This window comes from Rhinoraja longicauda, chromosome 33, assembly GCF_053455715.1.
Source record: "Rhinoraja longicauda isolate Sanriku21f chromosome 33, sRhiLon1.1, whole genome shotgun sequence".
NCBI lineage: Eukaryota > Metazoa > Chordata > Chondrichthyes > Rajiformes > Arhynchobatidae > Rhinoraja > Rhinoraja longicauda.
In genome coordinates, this window is record NC_135985.1 from 12142071 (window position 1) to 12167568 (window position 25498).

The window sequence follows — 25498 nt, forward strand, 5'->3', positions numbered from 1 at the left end:
TCAAGAGTACTCAATGACTATAAACCGTTTAGGATACGAAGGGAAGGTGGGGTGGGGTGGGGGTCATGAGATATATTTTATGAAATTCATGTAATTTGCTCAAAGAGTTCAATAGAAGATGAGTTTTTGATAATGGACTCACTTAACCACCCAAACGTATGAAGCAAATACAAGTATTCACCAAAAAGATAAGTATCGTTATTATGGAAGAAAATAATCTCAAATGTGTTCTGTGCCCCTATCAGCCTGTGCCCCTATCAGCCTGTGCTCCTCGTGTTTATTGAATTGTTATCTGCTGAAACCTGAGATTCTGTGACTACACTTATTTTTTTTAATGATCAGCAGCTATAACTGGCAATTAATAAAATCCTAATACCGCAGACAATAACACATGTTAGGCCAGCGTCCAGACACAACATTAACCCCTGCAACAGCAATGCCAATTAAAGCCCACCAGTGTAGTTCTCCCCTGACCCTCAGAATGAAGAAGGGTCTCGACCCCAAACGTCCCCTTTAACTTTTCTCCAAAGATGCTGCCTGACCCGCTGAGTTACTCCAGCATTTGGTGTCTATCTTCAGTGTAGTTCACAAGCTGGTCCACTGGAAGGGAACGGAACGGCGATGAAGCCCGAGTCCTCCTCTCCGGTCAGACCCTGTGCGGCTCCTTCCTCCAGGCAATGTATGCCCGGGTAACGGTCAGAACATCGAACGGGGTAAGCGAGTGAACCGGTTACTGGAGAATGAATCCGAGCCCCTCGCTGCCGGTGCAAAACCTCCCTCCCTCCCCCTGGCCGCCTCTCACCGAGCTCGATGGCCGCCGCCGACCCTCCATGGCGTCGCCGCCGCCCGGTTTCCAGGGTAACGAGCAGGGAAACAACGCGAGGTTTGCGGAGGGCGGGGTGGAGACTCAGTGAGGCCGGGCTCTGAGGTGACACCGCCTGCAGTCCCGGGCCCTGAGGTGACGCCGCCTGCAGCCCCGGGCCTTCCCCCGCAGGGCCCTGAGGTGACACCGCCTGCAGCCCGGGCCCTGAGGTGACACCGCATGCAGCCCCGGGCCTTCCCCCGCAGGGCCCTGAGGTGACACCGCCTGCAGCCCCGAGCCCTGAGGTGACACCGCCTGCAGCCCCGGTCCTGAGGTGACGCCGCCTGCAGCCCGGGCCCTTCCCCGCAGGGCCCTGAGGTGACACCGCCTGCAGCCCCGGGCCCTGAGGTGACACCGCCTGCAGCCCCGGTCCTGAGGTGACGCCGCCTGCAGCCCGGGCCCTCCCCCGCAGGGCCCTGAGGCGACACCGCCCCTGCAGCCCCCCTCGCAGGGCCCTGACTGAGGTAACTTGTGTTGGAAGGAACTGCAGATGTTGGTTTACACCGAAGACAGATACAAAATGCTGGGGTAACTCAGCGGGACAGGCAGCATCTCTGGAGAAAAGGAATGGGTGATGTTTCGGGTCGAGACATTTCTTCAGACTGACAGTCAGGGGAGAGGGAGACACAGTGATAAGGAAGGGTAAGGTGTCAAAGCAGACGTTGATAAGGAAATGTATAGGAAGGAACTGCAGATGCTAGTTTATACCGAAGATAGACACAAAAAGCTGGAGTAACTCAGCGGAACAGACAGCATCTCTGAAGAAAAGTAATAGATGACATTTCATGTCGAAACCTTTCTTCCTCAACCCTATTCCTTTTCTCTAGAGACACTGAGTTACTCCAGCTTTTTTTGTCTATGATAAGGAAATGTTGTATGTTTCATCGATGGCTGAGGGGAAGGTGACGAGGAGGCATGTAATCAGTAAAATTAATCAGAAGGACAGTGACATTAGTCGGAGAACTAGGGTGGGGGAGAGAAAGGGAAAGCAAGGGTTACTTGAAGTGGGAGAAATCAAATTTATACCGCTGGGCTGTAAGCTGCCCAAGCAAAATTTGAGGTGCTGTTCCTCCAATTTGTTCCACAAAAGTGCCAGAGGGCACTTGTTAGCACAGCCACAGGCAACAACTGACATGGTTGCTTCGGCCACCGGGTCTGCCTGAAGAGTGCTACGAGATCCTGGTTGATCCAGTGCCTGCATTCCTTACCAATCCCCCACGCACTGTAATTGAGTCTGAAGAAGGATTTCGACATTACCCATTCCTTCTCTCCAGAGATGCTGCCTGTCCCACTGAGTTACTCCAGCATTGTGTGTCTATCTGCAGTTCCTTCCTACACTGTCATTCCTTTCCCGTCCAAAATGTGATCATCCAGCCATTGACTTTATTAATCTACAATCCACCGAGATGGATAATTCTAGGTAAATAAATGTTCCCTTCACTCAAATATCTTCCAACTCCTCACTCATGGCTCTCTATTCCCCTGGAGTAAAACCTGTTGCCACCTGACTTGTTAAACTCTCAGAGGTGCTTGAAATAATGAGAGATTGGGTCAAGGTAAATGAACTGTTGCCATTGGCGGCAGGGCTGAGAATCAGGTTCCAAATCACTAGTTGAATGATACACGACATGTGGAATATCTCTTTATAGTAAAATAGAATATACCTACTATAGAGAGGTGCAAACACATCCAATCACATCTTTCAAACTGGAGTTGCATATTTCCAAGGGGGAAGAATTTGTATTTGATGGTGAACAAGGTTTTTAAAAATTAGCAGCAGGATTTTGATCAGCTGGGTTAGTGAGCTGATGATTGGCAAACGGAGTTTAATTCAGTGCAAGGTGATGCATTTTGGGACGTTAACTCTAGGACTTTCACAGTGAATGGTACTGCTCTGGGGATGGCTGTAGAACAAAGGGATGTAGGGTTACACGGACATAGTGCCTTGAAAGTTGCGTCACAGGTGTACAGGATGGTGAACATGCAGGCTTTCATATGTAAGGGTACAATATACAAGTTGAGAAATTATGTTGCATAAAACATTGGTAACGCCACATTTGGAGTATTGTGTTTAGTTCTGGTCACCCTGCCTTAGGAAAGATGGCATTAATCTGGAAAGAATGCAGAAAAAAGGCTGAGAGGTAGATCGGGGAGTAGATCGGGTGAAAGTACACAGCCGAGTTTCCTGTTTGGGGAAATCAAATAAGAGGGCATAGATTTAAAGTACAAGGGGAAAGATTTAACAGGAACCTGAGGGAAACTTTTTCACGCAGAGGGTCGTTTGTACGTCGCAAGGAAGTGGTTGGGGTAGATACAATACCAATATTGAAAAGGCATTTCAACAGATACATGTAAAGGGATAGTTTAGAGGAATATGGGCCAAAAGCAGGCAAACGGGATTGAAGGGCATCTTGGTCGGGATGGATGAGTTGGGACAAATGGCCTGTTTCCGTGCTGTATGTCTATGACTGTTAATCACCCTCTAATGTACCTCACCAAAGAGGGAAAGAGCTATAAGAGGTGATTTATCCTACAAAGATCAGGCAGAGGTCAATGGATTCAATGTTGTCTTATTCACATTTTAAAGTTTAAATCTATCTTCTAGGGAGGGAGGGGGGTATAAGGGGGTTGAGGGGAGGGGGACGGGGGAGGGAGGAAGGGAGGGGACGGAAGGAGGGAGGGGAGGGGGACGGGGAGGGAGGAAGGGACGGAAGGAGGGAGGGGAAGGGGGAGAGGATGGAGGGGGGTGGAGGGAGGGTGAGGAGGAGGGGGGGAGGGAGGAAGGGGGGAGGGCGGAGGAGAGGGTGCTGCACCAATGCAGGAGAGGTTTGGGCCCAACGGTCCACTTTGTCGAGTATTATTTAAAAACTATCTGCTCAAGTCTGTGGACGGCATCAAGTTTGACAACATAAACTGTTAATATAGATTCACATTTAGATTGGTTTACTGATGTAGATTAATGTTTTGAAAGCTAACCAGATAATGTCTGCTCTTTGGGTCATTCATTTAAGATGCATTGATTTTTCTGCAGCCCATGTAGGTTAAAGAGGATAAGAGACGATGAGTTTTTGATAATGAATAGTATGTAGGAGGCATGATCAGTAAGTGCTCAGATGACTGGAAGATTGGTGTGGTTAATAGTGTGGAAGGTAATATTTGGTTACAGATTGTTATTGATGTGTTGGTGAAATGGGCTGATAAATGGCAGATGCAGTTGAATACAGATAAATATGCGGTGATGCATTTTGTAAGTGCTAATGAAGCTGGGACATACACCTTGAATGGTAAGGCCTTGGGGACCAATGAAGAACACAAGGAAGTACAAGTCGAGCGACCCTTGCAAATGGCAATACGAGTAGTTAATGTGGTTAGGATAGCATAGTATGGGATGTTGGGCTTCATTAGTCCGTTGCTGAATATAATTCCATTGGCTCCATTGGTGTCCTGGATCACCAACTACCTGACTGGCCAACCACAATATGTCAGGCTACAGAATTGTGCCTCGGACATGGTAGTGAGCAACATGGGGGCCCCCACAGGGGACGATCCTCTCTCCCTTCCTGTTAACCATCTACACCTCGGACTTCAGATATAACTCGGACTCCTGCCATTTGCAGAAGTTTTTGGATGACTCTTCAATTGTGGGCTGCATCAGTGAGGGGAGGGAAGCTGAATACACAGGTGTAGTCAACGACTTTGTTGAGTAGTGTGGGTTGAATCACGTGCAGTTCAACACCGACAAGACTAAGTGGTGGACGTTAAGAGGAGGGGAACAACCCTGTCCCCTGTATCCATCAACGGTGTGGATTTGCAGTTTCCCAAGGAGTACAAATACCTTGGAGTGTACCTGGACAGTAAACTGGACAGGTCCAGGAACTCTGATGCACTGTACAAGAAGGCACAGAGCCGGCTATATATTTTTTGAGAAGGCTCCACTCCTTCAACGTCTGCAGTAAGATGCTGCAGATGTTCTACCAATTGGTGGTAGCCAGTGCCATCTTCTTCGTTGTTAGACAATAGACAATAGACAATAGGTGCAGGAGTAGGCCATTCGGCCCTTCGAGCCAGCACCGCCATTCAATGTGATCATGGCTGATCATTCTCAATCAGTACCCCGTTCCTGCTTTCTCCCCATACCCCCTGACTCCGCTATCCTTAAGAGCTCTATCTAGCTCTCTCTTGAATGTATTCAGAGAATTGGCCTCCACTGCCCTCTGAGGCAGAGAATTCCACAGATTCACAACTCTCTGACTAAAAAAGTTTTTCCTCATCTCTGTTCTAAATGGCCTACCCCTTATTCTTAAACTGTGGCCCCTGGTTCTGGACTCCCCCAACATTGGGAACATGTTTCCTGCCTCTAACATGTCCAACCCCTTAATAATCTTATACGTTTCGATAAGATCCCCTCTCATCCTTCTAAATTCCAGTGTATACAAACCTAATCGCTCCAGTCTTTCAACATATGACAGTCCCGCCATTCCGGGAATTAACCTAGTAAACCTACGCTGCACGCCCTCAATAGCAAGAATATCCTTCCTCAAATTTGGAGACCAAAACTGCACACAGTACTCCAGGTGCGGTCTCACTAGGGCCCTGTACAACTGCAGAAGGACCTCTATGCTCCTATACTATATGGGCGGCACGGTAGCGCAGCGGTAGAGTTGCTGCTTTACAGCGAATGCAGCGCCGGAGACTCAGGTTCGATCCTGACTACGGGTGCTGCACTGTAAGGAGTTTGTACGTTCTCCCCGTGACCTGCGTGGGTTTTCTCCGAGATCTTCGGTTTCCTCCCACACTCCAAAGACGTACAGGTATGTAGGTTAATTGACTGGGTAGATGTAAAAATTGTCCCTAGTGGGTGTAGGATAGTGTTAATGTGCGGGGATTGCTTGGCGGCGCGGACTTGGTGGGCCGAAAAGGCCTGTTTCCGCGCTGTATATATATGATATGATGATGATATGATATGATACTCAACTCCTCTTGTTATGAAGGCCAACATTCCATTGGCTTTCTTCACTGCCTGCTGTACCTGCATGCTTCCTTTCAGTGACTGATGCACTAAGACACCCAGATCACGTTGTACGTCCCCTTTTCCTAACTTGACACCATTCAAATAATAATCTGCCTTCCTATTCTTACCACCAAAGTGGATAACCTCACACTTATCCACATTAAACTGCATCTGCCATGCATCCGCCCACTCACACAACCTGTCCAAGTCACCCTGCAACCTCATAGCATCTTCCTCACAGTTCACACTGCCACCTAGCTTTGTATCATCGGCAAATTTGCTAATGGTACTTTTAATCCCTTCATCCAAGTCATTGATGTAGCTGCGGTCCCAACACCGAGCCTTGCGGTACCCCACTAGTCACTGCCTGCCATTCTGAAAGGGACCCATTTATCCCCACTCTTTGCTTTCTGTCTGTCAACCAACTTTCTATCCATGTCAGTACCCTACCTCCAATACCATGTGCTCTAATTTTGCCCACCAATCTCCTATGTGGGACCTTGTCGAAGGCTTTCTGAAAGTCGAGGTACACCACATCCACCGGCTCTCCCCTGTCAATTTTCCTAGTTACATCCTCAAAAAATTCCAGTAGATTAGTCAAGCACGATTTCCCCTTCGTAAATCCATGCTGACTCGGAACGATCCTGTTACTGCGATCCAAATGCTCCGCAATTTCGTCTTTTATAATTGACTCCAGCATCTTCCCCACCACTGATGTCAGACTAACTGGTCTATAATTTCCCGTTTTCTCTCTCCCTCCTTTCTTGAAAAGTGGGATAACATTGTTGTGTGCTGAGGCAGCAGGGCGAAGGCTGTGGACGCCAACAGGATTAACAAACTCATCAGGAAGGCTGGCTCTGTCCTTGGAATGGAGTTGGATTCATGGGAGGTGGTCTTGGAAGGGAGGATGCTCTTAAACTGCGGAGCATCTTTGGACAACACAGCTCACCCCCTCCATGACACACTAGTCAACCTGAGGAGTACCCTCAGCAACAGACTGGTTCCACCAAGATGCAGTACAGAACGCCACAGGAGATCCCTTTTCCCTGTGGCTATCAAACTGTACAACTCCTCCCCCTTCTGCCGTGGGGTAGACTGACTCCCATTCTCTCCCCCCCATCCCAAATCTTTGCACATCCCCAATCCTTTCCACTCGTCACTTTAATTTCATGTATCTTGTGTTTTATGACTGTTGGTAGATCTATTTCCCTCCTGAGATATATAAAATTCTATCGTATCGTATAAGTACAGGGAGGTTATGCTCCAACTTTATAACACTGTTCAGGTCTCAACTGGAGGAGTACTGTTTGCAGTTTGGCAGTCACGTTACAGGTCCTTCCAAGCTTTGTAAACTGAACAGTTTGCAAGTTCAAAATACAACAGCCGGGCAGTGTATTTAAATAAAAACATAGGCCATAAAATGGACAATGTGTAGTTAAACCAGGGAGTTTAACTCAACCATTCAGATATTGCTGCACATCACGTACCCACAGCTCAATTGAATGCAGCATTCAGTAATTTTCTGCAATCTATCTGAGAGGGACACCAAGCTTTCTTATCTTCTTCGTTCTTCACAGCAGCAGACAAAAGCTGGCTGCTTTCCACTACCATACCTCAATCACACACAGTACAGAAGAGAGAGAGAGGCTGCAGGGGAGAGGAAAGGTGCCCCAGGATCTCGTGAAAGAGACCCGAGTTCTCATCAGTGAAATAAAAAGCAGCTGGAGACCCGCTAGGACCATCATTGGAAGGAGTCAGGAAGTGACTACCAATTATCTTCTTCATATCCAGAAATAAACCATATCTTCACAAAATATATCAGAGTAAACTGCCAACCACTAAGAACAGTCCAGGCAAGCCATTTCTCTAAGTGGATCATGGATTTATTCATTGATATATTGTGGTCAGTGCAGATGCAGTGCAGTGGGATATGGATCACATGCAGGCGGATAAGATTAGTTTCGCTTGGCATATTTGGCAGGTACATGGTGGGTCAAAAGGCCTGTTTCTGTGCTATACTGTTCTATGTTTTGAAAACTGCTTCCTTTCCTCTCTTCCCCCAGTTCTGAGGAAGTTGAAACAAACACAGAACTGATGGAAGAACAGCCAGTCAAGCAGCAGTGGTGGAAAGAGAAATGTCTGAAGAAGGGTCTCGACCCGAAACGTCACCTGTTCCTTCTCTCCAGAGATGTTGCCTGTCCCGCCGCTGAGTTACTCCAGCTTTTTGTGTCTATCTTCGGTTTAAACCAGCATCTGCAGTTCCTTCTTACACAACTAGTTAATATTTCAGGTTGAAGACCCATCATCGGAACTGAGAAAGAGAAAGCAAGTCCAAGCCACAGAGAAGGTGGGAATGGCAATGGGTGGAACAAAGGTAATAGAATGAAATCATGGACAAATTTGAATGGATGGTTGAGTCCCTTTACATGTGTGATATGCTGCTAATGTGAGATCTATGTGATGTTGTGATATAGTCTGGCCTACTGAAATGTGCTAAGCAAGCCAGAGTATACGTGACAGAATAAGGGTGTGGGGGGGAGGGGGGGGTAGAGGAATATCAAGCATAAATTGTCAGTCTTGATAAAAAAAGTTTTTAAAAGTGCAACTTATTTGAAGTTGGGAAATTCATTATTTGGTCCTGCAGGCTGCAACATGTTCGGGCAAGAAATTAGGTGTTGTTCCTCAAGTTTACATTGGGTCTCAATGTAGCAGTGCAGGTCAGACAAAAGGGGCTGAGTGGGAATGGGATGCTGAATCTAAATGGCAGACGACCAGAAGCTCAGGGCACCCCTGCAGACAGAGTGCAGGCGCACTGTAAAACATTCACACAATCCCCCAATGAGGAAGGGGGATTCTAAAACATGAATTGGCCTCCCCTACAGATGCTGCTTGACAGGCTAAGTACTTCCAGCATTTTCTCTGATTTCCGTCACATCTCTAACAGTTGAGCACTTTGATTTTCGCCACTGAATGAGTATCTCAGCAGCAAAACGCAGAAAAATCATTCCTTCAAATCATATGCACGCTCTGTGAACTTGGAAAATATTTGAGCATCTTATCAGTTCTGAAGCTGCCTTGTCAGATAGCAAAATGTATGCCCGTTTGTATTGTGACTGATCAGCAGAATCATGCATTGCATGCTAAAGTTCCAAATTATGTTGGTAAACGAGAAAATATGTATGTATGACCTGTGGCATCTTTAGTTTCATCAATAATGATGTCATCAGGTACATAACTGAAACTGGAAAATGTCGCCCATGCTAATGTGAATTGCATGCTCTCTTATTACAATGCAGCAGGAGACATTCAACCCGATAGGTCCTTCTTGACTCAACAGAGTAATCCTACCATTTTCATTCCTCCTTCACTTTCCCTTTGGTCATACAGCCTATTTCTTCTCACATGCCCATTAACTCCCCGTTAATTATTTTGGCCACATAGCGACACAAAGTGATCATTAACATTAGCCAATTAATTTCCCAAAGATTTTCAAAAAGGAACCTGCAGCATCTGGTGCAAATCCACAGATCACAAGAATAATGATCAGCCATGATCACATTGAATGGCGGTGCTGGCTCGAAGGGCCGAATGGCCTACTCCTGCACCTATTGTCTATTGTCTATTGTCTATAATGTGTAAGTCGCACACAGTCAGTAGGATCGGGATTCAACCTGGATCTCTGGAGCTGTAAGGCTGCAGCCCCATCTGTTGCACTATTATGCCACCCATGGGCATTGGAGTACCCAGGCCAATTTTTCTATGAGGTTAATTTCATTTAGGTCTGGTTGCTTGTGTGATGTAACCTGGATTAAATAATTTACTGCACAACTTGCAAGTAAAGTGTAGGTACTATTGGATCCAGATTCTAGGCTTACATCTTGTGGTAGGGGATCACAAGCTTGGTAACAACATACATCCCAAATGGATAAAATGCTTTAGAATTTAATTGAATTAAGCTATATTTCCATTTTTGAAGTCAGAAATGCAGTTTAATAAAGTTTTTGATTTTTGATCATACGTGATATAAATAATTGCACACTACTTCAATTTCTGTAATTCTATCAATCCCTCTAGAGCTCAGACAATGCGTCGTTACAATGAATGAAAAGGCAATCAGTGTCTTATTTAAGGCTAAAAGATAGTGTGCCGAGTGGCAAGGACTGGTGCGGAGGTTGGGCAAGCTGACACTTGTGAAGAAACATTATGCAGCAATAGGTCACAGATTTTTATTTTCTCAGATCACTGAAACAATTCAACTGTATGGTTTGACTGTATGCTTCAACTCCCTGGTTGAAGTTTCTCTGTTTTCTGGAAGGGCATGAGAGTTTTCTGAATGCCAGTAAACCATTAATTGAATTGAGGGTAGAACATGTTGGAAAATGCGAGAAAATTACTCTGATTTTTTTTCAAGGTTGTCTTTTTTTTAAAAAACAATTTTTGCTTGGTGGAGATTTGACAGGGAAAGCTAAGGTAAAACAAGCCAACATTGGGTTGTATAAATCACTTCCTGAGAACTAAGACATGAAAGCAGGAATCAACAGTATTCAATGAAATTTTGGTTGATCTTCCAGTTTCCATGAGGATTACCATGGGATTTTTTAAAACGTTCATTTCCTACCTTCCCCTTAAGAGAGTCATTGGTTCTTAAATGCACGAGCAACAAAGGTCGTCATTGAAATTTGATTCCAGATTAACTTGGTACATTATGGTCTACTCCTTAGTTTTAGTAAACATCCAGTGGAAGAACATCATATTCCCTTGGGACTGCAAAATTGCAGGTCCTGTCATTGTGGAAATGTTCTCAGCATTGTCATGAGGGAATAGAGCTTCCGCCAGCCTTCAAAACTGTTGATTTAAAGGAATCATGCAGAGGGCAAGAAATGCTCAGGAGAGAAATTCAGAACTGTCCCAGGATCAGGACACAGTGTTGTGTTTTTGGAGGTGTATTATGTTCTCATGTGCCCCCCTCCTGACACCTGACTGAAGTTGTAACTTTGACTCCCAAGTGTGAGAGAGAAGTCTACATGAAGGTATTGCAAGCAGCTTTATCGACGTATGTCAGCCACCCTCTCTTCCCCTTACCTGTTTTATTTTGGTCATCATTTCTGGTATGTTCAAGGATTGCTCCCGATATACGTAAATATAGGGGATTCATCCATGATTAATTTCAAAGCTATGAAGCTCTATTTAGTGAAGTGAGTCTAAAATAATTCCATTTGGAAATTTTAAGAGCTGCTTTGAAAACAAACAGCTTTTACCTGGAATGTATCAGTGTTGTGTCCCTTTGTCATTCTTTTACAAAAGAAAATTTAAAACATGGGAAAGAAAGGAATGTATTTGGCTTTATATAGGCCAAGGGACTTTAGTAATAACAACCAGCTGCCATGATCAGTTCGTTACCTAATGCTTAATTAACAAAATAATCAACTGCATAAATGAAATTTGTGTGCGTTTCACATGTTTTCAATTTGTGTATCTTTTTTGGAGTTCACAAGATCACACAGAATATAGCCATATCAGATAACTGACTAGACTAAACAAAGCTGGTCATTTGAAGATTACCTTCATATGTCAGACACATTGCAGGAATGACATAACATTTTCTTCATTTTCAGCACAAGTAATCGGCATGAATTATAAAGCTGTAATATCTACAGTGTATAAAAGAAAAGTGGTAAGTATACAAATTAATGGGGATTATCTGAATTAAGGTGCATACATCAGGCCGGGACCTGCCAGAGGGTCTCCCTTTTGCATCACGATGCTGCAGAACAAGAAATGCTGTTAAAACCTGGCTGGGATGTGTATGCCTAACAACAGGCACGCTTCAGAACAATGTGACCTAATTTTTCCTGGCAGCAATCTAAACAAGGGTTGTATGGGGAATAACATCATTATAAGGGCATCTGATGCAGAATCTGATTGAGCTGCACAAGGGCGATGTATGGCAGTTAGTGTCTAGACCGACTTCGACAGTGGCTGAATGATGTGGATATCATTGTAAATGCATTTCAATCCGGGAAATGTCAGCTATTATGTCTGTTGGTAATATTCTTACAGTTCCATTACTTAATCAATCATCATCATTCTCTCATTGTCAAGTATGATTGTCTCCCAAGGCACGTCTCATCTTTGAGACTGAAGATAGCTGATGAAGCTGATCTGGTGTGTCAGACTGCTGCAAATTGGACAAATATTTCCGTTCACGTGGGTGGATTTACTGATCTGAGTGGCAATACACCATTTCAGCACTTTTCTATTTCCTGTATATTGCAAAGTACTTTCACTTCAGACTGGTGTCCAGCCAAGCTGCATTGTTGCCCCAATACTTATCTTAATCTTCTTGATTAAGAAGATGCTTCTCAGGTGGAATGGAGCCAATCCATGGGACAAATGAGAAACTCCAACCTTCACCACTTCTACTCCAGAACCATCCAACTCCCATTACCGAGCTGCAGTGCACAGATAATGTTCCACATGCCCACATTCAGAGAACAAGCTGCAAGCCATAGTGTTGTTCACTGACACATATGAGAGAATGTGCTTTATACTTAAACTCTGAAAAGGACCATCATCAAACTATCCCAACTGTGCAACACTACCTGACAATAATAAAGATCTGCAATGGGATCCTCAAAAACATGGACGGCTTTCTACATCTTGGACGCATGGACCTCTTTCTATGTCTTGGGCATTTTCTCTGAACCACGACATTCATAGATGATGAAATTTATGATTGTCAGCACAGCCTTTGCATGTCCAAGGAAAAAGCAGTGCATGAAGACCAAAACCTTAAACCCAGTACAGTGGTTTGGATGACTGGGCAGCAGTTACCCTGCCTTTCTGTTTGCTTCAGAGACTCGGGTGACCTGGAGAGATATAGTCAATGCTCTCTCTGAAAATTTCTCCAAATCCTTGAAAGAATTAGCATATTTATGTCAGCATCCTCTTCCAGATATTAAGATCCTAATTAAATTCTGCATGCTTTGTTGGTCAAGCCATGCTATAGCCACTTCAGTATTTGCAAAAATGGCCTTCTAGACTGTGCGCAAACCTGGTTTCAAGGTGCAGTCCCCCAGTTCAGACGGATTTAGTGGCAAGCTGAATTTCAGAGGTGAGGTGACTATGCCTGCTGTGGAGGTTGTACATAATCCAATCAATTTCCCACAACAAGAGAACACAAATATTAAATGCATAATAATAATGTAGAGAGAGAGAGGGAGAGAGAACATAAACACAGAAAGAAGGAAGTAAAAGAGAATGGGAGAGGAATAATAAGGACCTAGATGAGCATCCTCTCATTTTGAATTGACTTAAAGTGCTCCATGTAAAATAAATTACTTTGAAATATAATGTTGTTATTTTGGCAAATGCCATGCTGCAATAACAAGATATTGATTAAGAAAGGAAGATTCATCAGAACAATGACAGAACTCACTGCTCTATGTTGAATATTCCCATAGGACCTTAAGCATCCCCTTAAATAACTGTAACAGACAGACCAAACCTCAATTTAATGTTTCATATGAAGGGCAATGCGTCATTCCTGCAGTGCTGTATAATGTTGTCACCCGAGATAAAGCATTCAAGGAAGAGAGACATCGTTATGTTCCACCTATAAGCAAAGCCACAGGAGATTCACTATCATAGTTTAAAAATAATTTTCTTTCCATTACCAGTGTAGATGATATCATTCAGCAATGAATTGATTCCATAAATTAGGATAATTTTTAAACAATATTCATATAAAGGGCATATTTAAATTATGTCCAATATTTTAGAAGATGTTGTTGCTCAATGTTTGCAAAAGTGAGCTTTCACTCATTCATTTCACAGAATAAATAGATATCTGAAACAGACTATCAGGCCTCCTGGGGAATTTGAGTGAACCATAACTGCAATAGGTGTGAGAATTCCTGTATATTCATTTAGGAATTAATCTCAATTCATTTCTTAACCATGTCTTAAGGGTATGTGGTCTGAATTTGAAGGAAGAACCTTCAGATTCTACCAGAGTCCAAAGTTACTCCCCTCTACAACTACTCAAGTTGTGGAGAGGGGATGACACTTACCCCCCCCCCCCCCCCCCCCCCCAATCTTTGCACATCCCCAATCCTTTCCACACACTCATCACTTTAATTTCATGTATCTTGTGTTTTATGACTGTTGGCAGATCAATTTCCCTCCTGGGATAAATAAAGTTCTATCATATCGTATCGTACATCATCACTCTGGTGCTCTGCATTTTGCACAGGGAGAGATATCAAGTTTGGAGGGATACATAACCTGAAATTGAAAAGATTATGACAGGGATTTAATAAATTGGCTAATCATATAATACTTTGTAAGGCCTGGCTACAAGGTACAAGCTATTTTCATGAATGGTTCATTTCCTAAAGTACAATATTTTCAAATTTGTTCTCCATATATTCCCAGGTAAAGGAACAGAAATTGGAGAGAGAATTATCACGAAAAGGTTTGTCTAATCATATCATATCATATCATATATATACAGCCGGAAACAGGCCTTTTCGGCCCTCCAAGTCCGTGCCGCCCAGCGATCCCCGTACATTAACACTATCCTACACCCACTAGGGACAATTTTTACATTTACCCAGCCAATTAACCTACATACCTACATAATGTATTTTTGGTAACTTAAGGGGACAAGATTTTGTTGACATATTTATATTATTCATCAACATTATTTCGTTAGCAGTAGATGTCGATAATAGTAAAAGAAATGTTTACTTTAGAGAAAGGAAAAATAAATGATTTAACACAATTCCCATAAGAAAATAGAAGCAGGAATAAGATCCCTAAATCTGGCTCGCTGTTCATTAGGGTAATGGGTTGGGTTGTGTTGCTGATAACTTTGGACTGCCTGCCCCCCATGAGTGGGGTGGTAGCTCAACAGAGACAAAGATTGAATCAGTGTGTAGCTAAGGCTCCACTTCTGAGGAGGAGCTGTGTGCAAGATATCGGTAAGTCAAGTCGAGTTTATTGTCATGTGCACAAGTACAGTGATCAATGAAATATCAGTGCATTGGATCCAGGGGCTAGACCCTGAGGTACAGGAATTCTGTAGCATTTCAAGGGAGAATCTTCTTCTGTGTCCCTTCATCAATATTCTTGGTATAAGATAGGAATCACAATTATTTACATTAAAATTCCCTTCCTGAAGTTGATCTTTATTTTTTATTTTACTTCATTTCCTCGTGTTTTGATTTGTTTAAACTTTTTTTTAGTTTATAATCTACAGTATTTACAGCGATTTTCATAGTTGGTCTCCCTGCTTTAAGAGAAGGCAAGGCTTCACTCCCTGTGTCTCCCACACCCAACTCTCTTCTCTTATCAAAGACTGTCAGAAGTGGGTCCTCAATACTACACAAGTGAGGCTCAGTTGACCTTGAGGCCTGACTGCACAAGGTTACCTAATTAACTTCTAGGTGTGGACAGTCACCTTTTCAGTCTTCCACACCTGGTCCAAGTAAATTGAAAGGCTGAGAGCCATGAGTGCTGAGTCAGGGTGGTGGAACACAATCAGATAATCCTCTAGTTATCTTTGCATGCTAGAATATGTTGATCTCACCCAGGAATTATGATGCACATCTGCTTCTTGGGGAAGGCCAGATCGACAAGCCAAATCACATGGTTAGATCACATAGGATCTAGGGTGAGATGGCCAGGTAGATGCAAAATTGGCTCGGTGGTAGGAGACTGAGGGTGTAGATGGAGGTTTGTTATTCATATTGAAGGCCTTTGACCAGTGATGTGCCAATGAGATTCCTGCTCGGTCCACTGTTATCCATTATATTAACAAATTAGATGACAATGTTGTTAAAAGAGTGAACAAATTTGCAGATGCCACCAAAATTGGTTATGTATTGGACAGTGAATAAGGTTATCTAAGATTATAACAAGATCTGGATGGATTGGGGAAGTGAGCCAAGGAATGGCAGATGGAATTTAACTGGGACAAGTGTGGGGTGTTGCATTTTGGTAAGTTAAAACAGAGCAGGACTCACATTAGACATAAAGTCTTGGAGTAACTCAGTGAGTCAGGCAACATCCCAGGAAAACATGGATAGGTGATGTTTCAGGTCAGGACCCAAAACAACACCTATCCATATTCTCCAGAGATATTGCCTAACTCGCTGAGTTACTCCAGCACTTTGTGGCTTCTCTTGTAAACAGCATCTGCAGCTCCTTGTTTCAACTTTCTAATTAGATTGTGTTTACAGACAGTGACATTAGCAGAGTTTGGTTGCACTCCCTTGAGATTAAACACTTCATGCACATTGCTTAAATTCAAATCCCAAGGCAAAAGGATTACCTTAACCATTCCATTTTAATATGTAATATGTGGTGATCTTTGAAATTTCAGAACTCAGACTTTAATTTGAGATGGATTATGTTGGAGACAATAAATAAAATGAGATCATCTATCAAAACATTATTTTTTTATTCAAGTAATGAAAGAATTGCTCATAAAAAACTTGGATAATTGGAAGTTGAACAATAAACATATGCAATTATGTTTTGGTTATTGCAGTTGTGGAAAATATTCACAGTTCGTTTTGCCAAACTAGTAAAGAATTTCCTTTCGTTCTTTAAGGTTATTGTTAATTATAGTCTAATTATCTTTTCTGATAATGCAGGCAAACAAAATAAAGGCTTCCTGAATCTAACTGTGTGCTGGACAACTTCTTTTTTCTACATGGTTAAATAATAGAAATTCCAGCTGGATTGTTCATCCCCAGTGTTTGCATGGTTGCATAATTTATAAGTACAACAAATCATGTGAAATTTAATGCAATAAAATAATAAGATATTTGTGAGAATTTGTTAGCGTTATTGTTGAGGCTAACACCAGATTGCTCTTCTACATTTAATTTAGCAAATGAGTGATATGGTAAGAGTTATTTAGTTACTGGAGTAGTAGCCAGAGGACTGGAGCATTTGTTGTGAGTCTGGATGTCACCAAAGCAGCTATGATTAAATGTGATCGGAAATTACCAAAATGCCTGGCTTCAGTAACTAACTACTGGATTGTCATAAAGTCACATCTAGATGATAAAAGTCCTTCAGGGAAGGACATGTATTGTACCATCCTTACCTAATCTGGCCTAAATATGACTGTGGCAATGTGGTTGACTTTTAACTGCTTCCTTAGTTTGGTCCAACTTGAGATGGGTAATGAATGCTGACATTACTAGCAATGTCTACAACTAATCAATGACTCAACAAAAGAAAATGTCAGTAGCCTGGACCCAACCACCAGAATATGAATTTCAGACCTAATTCAGACCTTGTAGTTGAGGTTTCCCAATTATAGTTGTGGCAAGAAGGTTATAAGAGATGCTGGTGGTATTTAATAATAATAATAATAAACATTTATATTTTATAGCGCTTTTCCAAATGCTCAAAGACACTTTACAAAAACAGTCAAGACATAAAAACAAACAGACAAACAATCCTGACGGAGAAGCGGCGAACAAATAGCGCCAGCGTCCTCTCACATCAGGGTCCGGCAGTAGACAATAAAGAACACAAGGCACACAATTACAATTTTTAACACAAACAGCCATCACAGGCACACCCTCACTGTGATGGAAGGCAAAGAAAAGTCTTATCTCCTCCTCATTCTTCTCCCATGGTGCCACGAGGCGATCGAGGCTCCCAACTTTTGAAGCCCCCACCGGGCGATGGAAAGTCCCAGGGCCGAGCCGAGCAGGCCGATGAAGGTCCTGAGCCCCCACCGGGCGATGGAAAGTGCCGCGGCCAGGCCACGCAGGGCGATGAAGGGCCTGCGAGCGAGTCAATCAAACCTCGCGCTTCGGGGTGGTTGAAGCTGCTACGGCTGGAGCTCCCGAAAGCCGGTCGCCAGCCAGGGACCTGCGAGCTCCCGATGTTGCGGTCTGCAGGGCCCACGGCCGAAGCCTCCGAGATGGTAAGTCCAGGCCCTGCGACCAGAGTCTTCAAGGTCGATCCCAGCTGGAGGCCGCCGACTCCACAGTGTTAGGCCGTAGCACGAACGGAAACACAACACGGTAAAGGTCGCATCTCCGTTGAGGAGGAGATTAGAAATAAAGGTTTCCCCCACCACCCCCCACATATACAGAGTTAAAAATAAATCAAAAGAAACATTTAAACGATAACAAAGACAAAAAAAAAAACCCAGAAAGACTGCCGGTGAGCCGCAGCTGCAGAACGCAGCCACGCCCCCCTCAATATTTGTCTTCTAGAGGTAGATGGCAGCCCATTTATGGACCGCAACAAGATGATTAAATGTCTTCTGGAATACCAAAACAGCTGGTTTCAGTACCTAACTACTGGATTGTCATAAAGATACATCTGGATGATAAAGGTAACAGGCATAACTATTTAATTTTAAACTCTTCTCTGAGTCTGTTAAAGAATGTTTTTAGATCATGCATATATCCAAGCAACTGCCTCAATTATTAACCAACCAAAATAAATATACATTCCTCCATCGTCACCTACAGAGAACAACAAAAGATTTGTATTAAATTCAAAGGGTAGGCAGGACATATGACTTCATCAGATGGTTAAGTTATGTCATCCAAAAGGAGAGAATATCTATGTAGCTCTATGTTTGTTCTCATGAATTGTCCCAAATAATAACAGGGTAAGAATATTTGTAGCCAATAATCTTGCAAAAGATGTTCCAATATGGAATGAGGAAACAAAGTTCTGAAGAAACTGAATCCAAATGTAAATGATGGGGAAAGCAGGATTTATTGATTTTTAATAGAAGCATCAATGCCAAGGACAGACAGTGACAGCTTTACAAAGGACATGTTATAACCAAAAACAGCAACATTCTTCTCAGAGATATCAACCAGCCAAGATTAACAACTAAAAATAGCCTTGTATGATACTTTGCTACTATATTATTTAATCTTGATTTTGTTTCAATATGTTTCAGATTCTGACTCACACAAAGATTAACCTGAAGTCAAGTAATGTTCACTAAAAAGAGACATGGACATTATAACAATCTGGTGTTTTATTATGTATTATTAATGCAATTGGAAGAAATGTTAGTGGTAGTTCTGTTAAAACCAGTTAATGATTTGCTTTTGTTGTAAAATATTGCAGTTAGTTAAAGCCTTGAGTTCTGGTATACCAGGTAATAATCATGATCATAATTTAAGTCATATAGATGTGTCTGTGTGAAGTATCAACTACTACTATGTTCCCTCTCCAATCTAAGAATTCTCAAAATCAGAAAATATAAAACCATGCTGCATTTTTATTTCACAATGCACAGGAGTGTTATCAGTGCATCACACATATTTAGAACCCATTGCCTCATAGAGACACATTCTGTGTTAGGTACCTACATGTGTCTGCAGTGCTCACTTAGGTTATGTCTTAAAAATCTTGGGAAAAGTTGTTAAATGTTTTGTGCTGATTTTTATATACCTTTACACTTCATAAAGTGTCTGTTCGCGGATGTGGGGTGTTGTTCGGATGCTTTAGATAGATAAATAAACTGTACAATCTGACAATGGATGTGTCTAGAAGGATTCAACAAGATAAGAACTACATAGTATTGTGGCCCTCATAGCCACGAAAATATCAATACTTGAATTTTCTGTAAATTAACTCATAACAAAGATGTTATGGGGAGAGCGCAGGAGAATGGGTTTAGTGGGGAGAGATAGATCAGCCATGATTGAATGGCGGAGTAGACTAGATGGGCTGAATGGCATAATTCTGCTCCTGTCACTTATGAACGCAGCTTGGCCATGGTGTCTAGAGTTAAACTAAGATAGTGGAGCTTAAATAACTTCTGACCTATGCAGATCAGAGCCATCTCTAAATATTGGTTCGGGACTGAGCGTGGAGGGGACATCTTAAACATGCGCTAAACATGATGATTTTGAACCTTTCTGTTGGTCTCCTCAATTAATTTATAGAGAGCACACAAAGGAATTCCCATCCTTGGAATCATTCCAAAGACATGCAGGTCTGCAGATGAATTGGCTTCTGTAAATTCCCCTAGTGTGTACGATGTGAAAGAGGGATAACATGGAAGTAGTGTACGGGAGATCGATGGTCGACGTGCACACGGTGGGCTGAAGGGCCTGCTTCCACACTGTATCTCTAAACTAAACGCAACTGAGGCAGCCTCGAAGGATTCTGAGATAAGATTTCAGACAGTGAGTGTGACTTTGACCCTGAGAGAATTGGCACTTGTGTTTAGTTACCACTGAAGTTTGCTCTGCATCCAAACACCAGCACTGTGAGGAATGGTACTACCAATGCTGGAAATTCAACTGCTAAAGCACAGTGATCCTGAAATAGAATAACATTTCACAAGGGAGCTTGCTAGTGTGTTTTGGAACTGATGTTAAAAAAATCACAGTTACTTTGGAGCTTTTCGGAGATGAGTAATACTTGAAAAATAGACAGATAAATTTGTAGATCCAAGTTTCCCACAGTTATTCCTAATGTTGCGTAAAGTAAACAATATTAAATGCTCCGCATTGTGGCATTTGAAGTGGCATACCTCCACAAATGCATTAAACTCTAAAAATCAAAACTGTTGAGACACGCCAGCAGAACAGATTCAGAGGTCAAAAATTTTGAGATTTTCAATCATTTAACTGTGAAGCGAATGTTAACACTGCCGAACTGCAACTTGCACAGCTGTCCATGTTTAGTACAATTAATTCCGACAATCCAAGAAGAAAGAAAGACACAAAGCGCTGGAGTAACTCAGCGGATCAGGCAGCATCTTTGGAGAACATGGATTGGAGATGTTTCGTGTCGGGAACCTTCTTCAGACTGAAGAAGGGTCATGACCCAAAACGTCACCTATAAACCAGCATCTGCAGTTCCTTCCCACTTCCAAGCAAAGATCTTTTTGAAATGTAAATATTTCTGATGATTTTTCACAAATGTTCTTGGAGATTTTGTTAGAGTCATCAAAAGTGTTCACATAAAAAAGATCTGCATTTAGCTTGCATTTTATAGCTTAGAAGAACTTTTAAAACCTATTTCTTATCATACTCTAAATTAGAAGTAGAATGATTATATAGGTAAATACTGTAGTTGTATTGCACGCTGCATATTTTCAGAAAATGGAGGTGCAGACCCAATCTAATATGCACTGCACAAGGATTTATGACAATGATGTAGAAGTTAAAACAATATACCTAGAGGGAAAAGTTGAAATGGCTGAGAAAGACCCAGGACAAAGAGAAATGAGAGGTGACCTAAAATATTTTAAAGTACGAGAGATTGATAGAATCCTTGTCCAAGATGTAAACTGCCCTTTTCTGTACAGTGCTTCCAAAGTGTTGTTTTTTAGTTTTGTCTGAATTGGAAACATGGTTGATTTAATGGCAGTTCACTGATTCATTACTCATTCAATGAGTTGTAGACCTATGAAAGCTGAATATTGAAATCCAATCTACTCTGACAGTTGATTTTAGTTAGAATGGTGATGATGTAGTGGCCTGGCAATGAAGTTGTTTTAATTAATATCACATGCCTTGGGCTAAATCCTAAACCGCCAACCCTATATTCTGTGGCACTTGCTTCCAGACAAAGGAAACAAAGCTCTGCATCCACTCTGTTGAACTTTGCAAGTTTTAATGAGATCATCTCTCATTCTTCTAATTTCTAGAGAATAGAGGCTGAATTTATTCAATCTCATGAAGCAAACTCATTATCCTCGGAACCAATCTATTGAAACTTCTTGTCCATACTCACTATCCCCCAAGTAAAACCTTTTTCTGGTAAGAAGACCAAAGCTTTACATCATCCTCCAGGGCTGGTTTCACTAAGACCCTATATGACTACTGTAAGATTTCTTTACTCCTATACTTAATCTTTCTCATGATAAAGGCCAGAGAGGGCAAGCTCATTAAAGTCCCTTTGAATGTTAAGATTTCTAAATTTGTTCCTATTTCTGTGTTGCATAGCAGAGGATGACCTCGTATTTTCCCACAACATATTTTTTCAGACATGTCTTCGCCAATTCATTTAGCTTGATAATATATCTATAAAACCTATATACATCCTGCTCACAATTCTACCTAATTTTGCATTATCAGCAGATTGGAAATATGACATCTGGTGGTCCTTTCAGGCAAATTATTAATATAAATTATTAATAGCGAGTGCCCCGCCACCAATATAAGTGATACCTTAATAACCACATCCTCCCACTCCGAGGAAATCTGTTTATTCCCATTCTTTGCTGTCTGTCTGTTAACCAATCCTCAGTCTATGCCAGTGTATTATCCCCAATTCCATGTGCTCTGATGTTATTGGCTGACTTTTGTGGAACGTTTTGTGGAACTGTGGGGCAGCACAGTGATGCAGCAGTAGAGTTGCTGCCTTTACACCCCCCAATGACCCAGGTTCGAGCTTGAAATGGTTGCTGTCTACATCTCCAGAGGTGCTGTCATTGAGTGACTCCAGCATTTTGTGTCTATTTGTGTCTGTACAGAGTTTGTACATTCTCCCTGTGACCACGTGGGTTTTCCCTGGTTTCCTCTGAAACTCCAAAGATGTGAAGGTTTGTTGGTTAATTGGCTTCTGTAAAGTGTAAATTGTCCCTATTGTGTAGAATAGCGCTAGTGAACGGGGTAATCGCTGATCAGCACAGACTCAGTGGCCCGAAGGACCTGTTTCCACATTGTATCTCTAAGGCCTATTGAGAACCCTCTGAAAATTTAAATACTGTGTAGATTTCTTCTTATTTATTCTCCTAGTCACACACAAGGAAATAGGAGCAGGATTGGGCCAGCTGCCCCTCAAACTTGCCTCACTATTCAATATGACCATGGTAGATCCCTGCCAAGCCTAAACTCCTCCTCTGCATCAGTTCCTGATAGGGACTTCAGTCATTTAATCCTGAAGATTTATTGGCTTCTGGTCTCACCAACCTCTCTAGTACTTCATTTTACTGACTTCCTTCAGTTCCTTGTTCTCAGGAGACTTCCAAAGATCTTGTATCTGTTTTTTTTAGTTTTCTATGAATAAAGACACATAGTACTATGTTAATTTTTTATCTTTTCCTTATTCCTGTCTCTATTTCTTTATTAATTTATTGGTCTTCCTTTGCTCAATTCTAACATATGCCCATTCCTCAAGCCTACTGCTATTTAGATTCATAGTGATACAGTATGGAAACAGGCCTTTCGGCCCAACTTGCCCACACCGGCCAACATGTCCCAGCTACACTAGTCCCACTTGCCTGCGTTTGGTCCATATCCCTCCAAATCTGTCCTATCCATGTACCTATCTAACTGTTTCTTAAACATTGGGATAGTCCCAGCCTCAATTACCTCATCTGGCAGCTTGTTCCATATACCCATCACCCTTTGTGTGAAAAAACGTTGTCAGTCTTCCTTTGAGTTAATTTCTGTTAGCAATAGAATGGCCAGTTTTCCTGTCAATTTTTGTGAATCATATTATTTTTCCAATTTCACCCATTGCGGGCTGATAGTCATAACTTCAAGCTGAGTTTTTTGTAATTGTCCACAGAAAACATGCCCTTCATATTTAGATAATGTCTTTTGTTTTGATTCAAGGCTCCAATTTCATATTGAACTATATCACCTTAGAACTCATTGTAAAATCCTATCTTATTAAACACTCTTCCCTAAAGAACCTTTTACAAGTTTATTCATTAATACTTCTTGATTGAACAACACCAATTTTTTATTGTACACAAAAGTTTAGAAGATAAGGTTGCAGTTAATACATGATAACTCTGCAGTTGAATAGTTGATAATATTCATTCTAAAGGCTTCTATGCAGATAATCAATTCCGTTGAGCCATTGGAGCGCAATTTTATTGATGAAACTGCAACTTCAGCAAAATATTGTATTCGGAAGAAAATTGCTTGAGTAGAAAAGCTGTAGATAAGGTTTGTGTGGATGTGTTATATCTTCACTGATCTCACCTAACTTGATGCAAGGTAACATTTATTTCATATTGCAGAATTACCAGAAAACCATTAAACATCAGTAACTAAGGCCCATCTAAAATGCTAGAAGGGAAATCAATCCAGACGAAATGGATTTTTATTTCAAGGAGTGGGACTGGCATGATTGACCAAATTGCCTTCATGGTGCTTTATGATTCCATAATGGGATCAATAAGCTTGAAGTAACCTGGCCTAGAATCTGGCTAAATTTGATCTAAATTGGCTTGGTGATAAAATAACAGAGGGAGATGTGGTAGGCTGCTTTTCTGATTGGATGTCTGTGACCATTGGTGCATAGAAAAGATCGATGCTGTACCTTTGCTAATTGTGACATGTATATTAATGGTTGGGAATACAGAAGGTATGATTAGTAAGTTTGAAGATGACACAAAAGTTGGTGGTGTTGTGGATAGCAAGGAAGGTGGGTCTTAGCTACAGGATATAGATCAGACAGAAAGTTTGGCAGAGAGTATTGGCAGATGAACATTTGTCCCAAGTGGATCTTAATTATACTAATTTTTAAGGCTTCCATGTGGACAATCAATTCTGTTGAGCCATTGCAGCATTTTGGTTTCAAGTCCATAGTTCCCTAAAAGTGGCATCCCAGAACTATTGGGTGAAGAAGCAAAATGGCATTCTTGCATCCAAAGACCAGGGCACAGAATATAAAAGTTGGGACATTATGTTGTGACTTTACAAAGCACAGGCTTAATCACTCTTGGAGTATTCTGTGCAGTTCTGGCTGCTTGAATGGATTGTGTTGGAGAGAGTGTAGAATCCAGTATGTTGCCTGGATTGGAGGACTTTGGTTATGGAAAGAGGTTGGATAGGCTGTGTGTGTTTTCCCTAGAGCAAAGGAGGCCGAGGGAAGATCTGACAGTTGTATTTAAAATTATAGGGTAGATGGTCAGAATCTTTTTTTCCCTGTGGTAGGGATATGTGTGGTAGGGACACACATTTAAGGGGAGGGATAGGTGTCTTAAAAGGGACATGAGGGGAAAACTTTTTTTTAAACACAGAAGTGGTTGATAACTGGAATATGTTTCCAGAGGAGATGGTGGAGTCAGAAACATTCACTACATTTATGGGGCATGTAGCAAGACACATAAAGAAGCAAGGAATAGAAGGATGCAGTCCCAATGTAGACAAATAAGTATTGATGGACTAAATGGTTGGCAGGACGTTGAGAGTTGAATGGGCCATTTCTGTGCCATACCACTGCGACTTGAGTCCTGAAGCACATCGTTGTGCTCAAAAGTGTTCAATCAAAAATGTATTGTAATTTTTTTTTTAAGGTATGTGGTTTTAGTGTGACAACACAGGCCACTGCTGCACAGGCTGGCTGGACCACATTGAGGACTCCCTGGGAGCGACTGGCTCCCGTTCCCACAGCCCAATTCCACTCCCTCCCTTCCCCAACTAATGCTCCCTCCCATTCTCCCTCCCCCATCCTACAAACATCACTCCTTCTGACCCTGCAGCAAACCCTTCCTTCACCCCCCCCCCCCCCCCTCAAATGATCCCTCCTACCACCCCTGCATACAACCAACCCTCCCTCCCTCCCTCCCTGTAAACATCCCTCCATCCAAACAACCCTCCCACCCCAGCCCCCCTGGCGGCGGTGTGCGTTTGTTGGGCACCCCGCAC

General features: G+C 42.3%; 1 protein-coding gene and 1 long non-coding RNA gene across 3 annotated transcripts in view; one reads left to right on the forward strand and one right to left on the reverse strand.

The window, feature by feature from the left end:
- Positions 1-1218, reverse strand: part of tex9 (testis expressed 9) — a 30057-nt gene extending 28839 nt beyond the window's left edge. Inside the window, exon 1 of one of the 2 annotated variants that reach the window (XM_078427238.1) lies at positions 803-1218. In XM_078427238.1, coding sequence (XP_078283364.1) covers positions 803-832 — 30 coding nt within the window. In that variant the 5' untranslated portion in view covers positions 833-1218. Of the gene's footprint in view, positions 1-454; positions 746-802 lie in introns of those variants that run through there. The other variant, XM_078427239.1, reaches the window with a different exon arrangement.
- Positions 483-19404, forward strand: LOC144608967 (uncharacterized). The gene is made up of 5 exons (XR_013549258.1): positions 483-713; positions 7937-8247; positions 11489-11547; positions 14310-14349; positions 18826-19404. It is a non-coding gene; the product is annotated as an uncharacterized LOC144608967 (long non-coding RNA).
- Positions 19405-25498: the final 6094 nt, after the last annotated feature.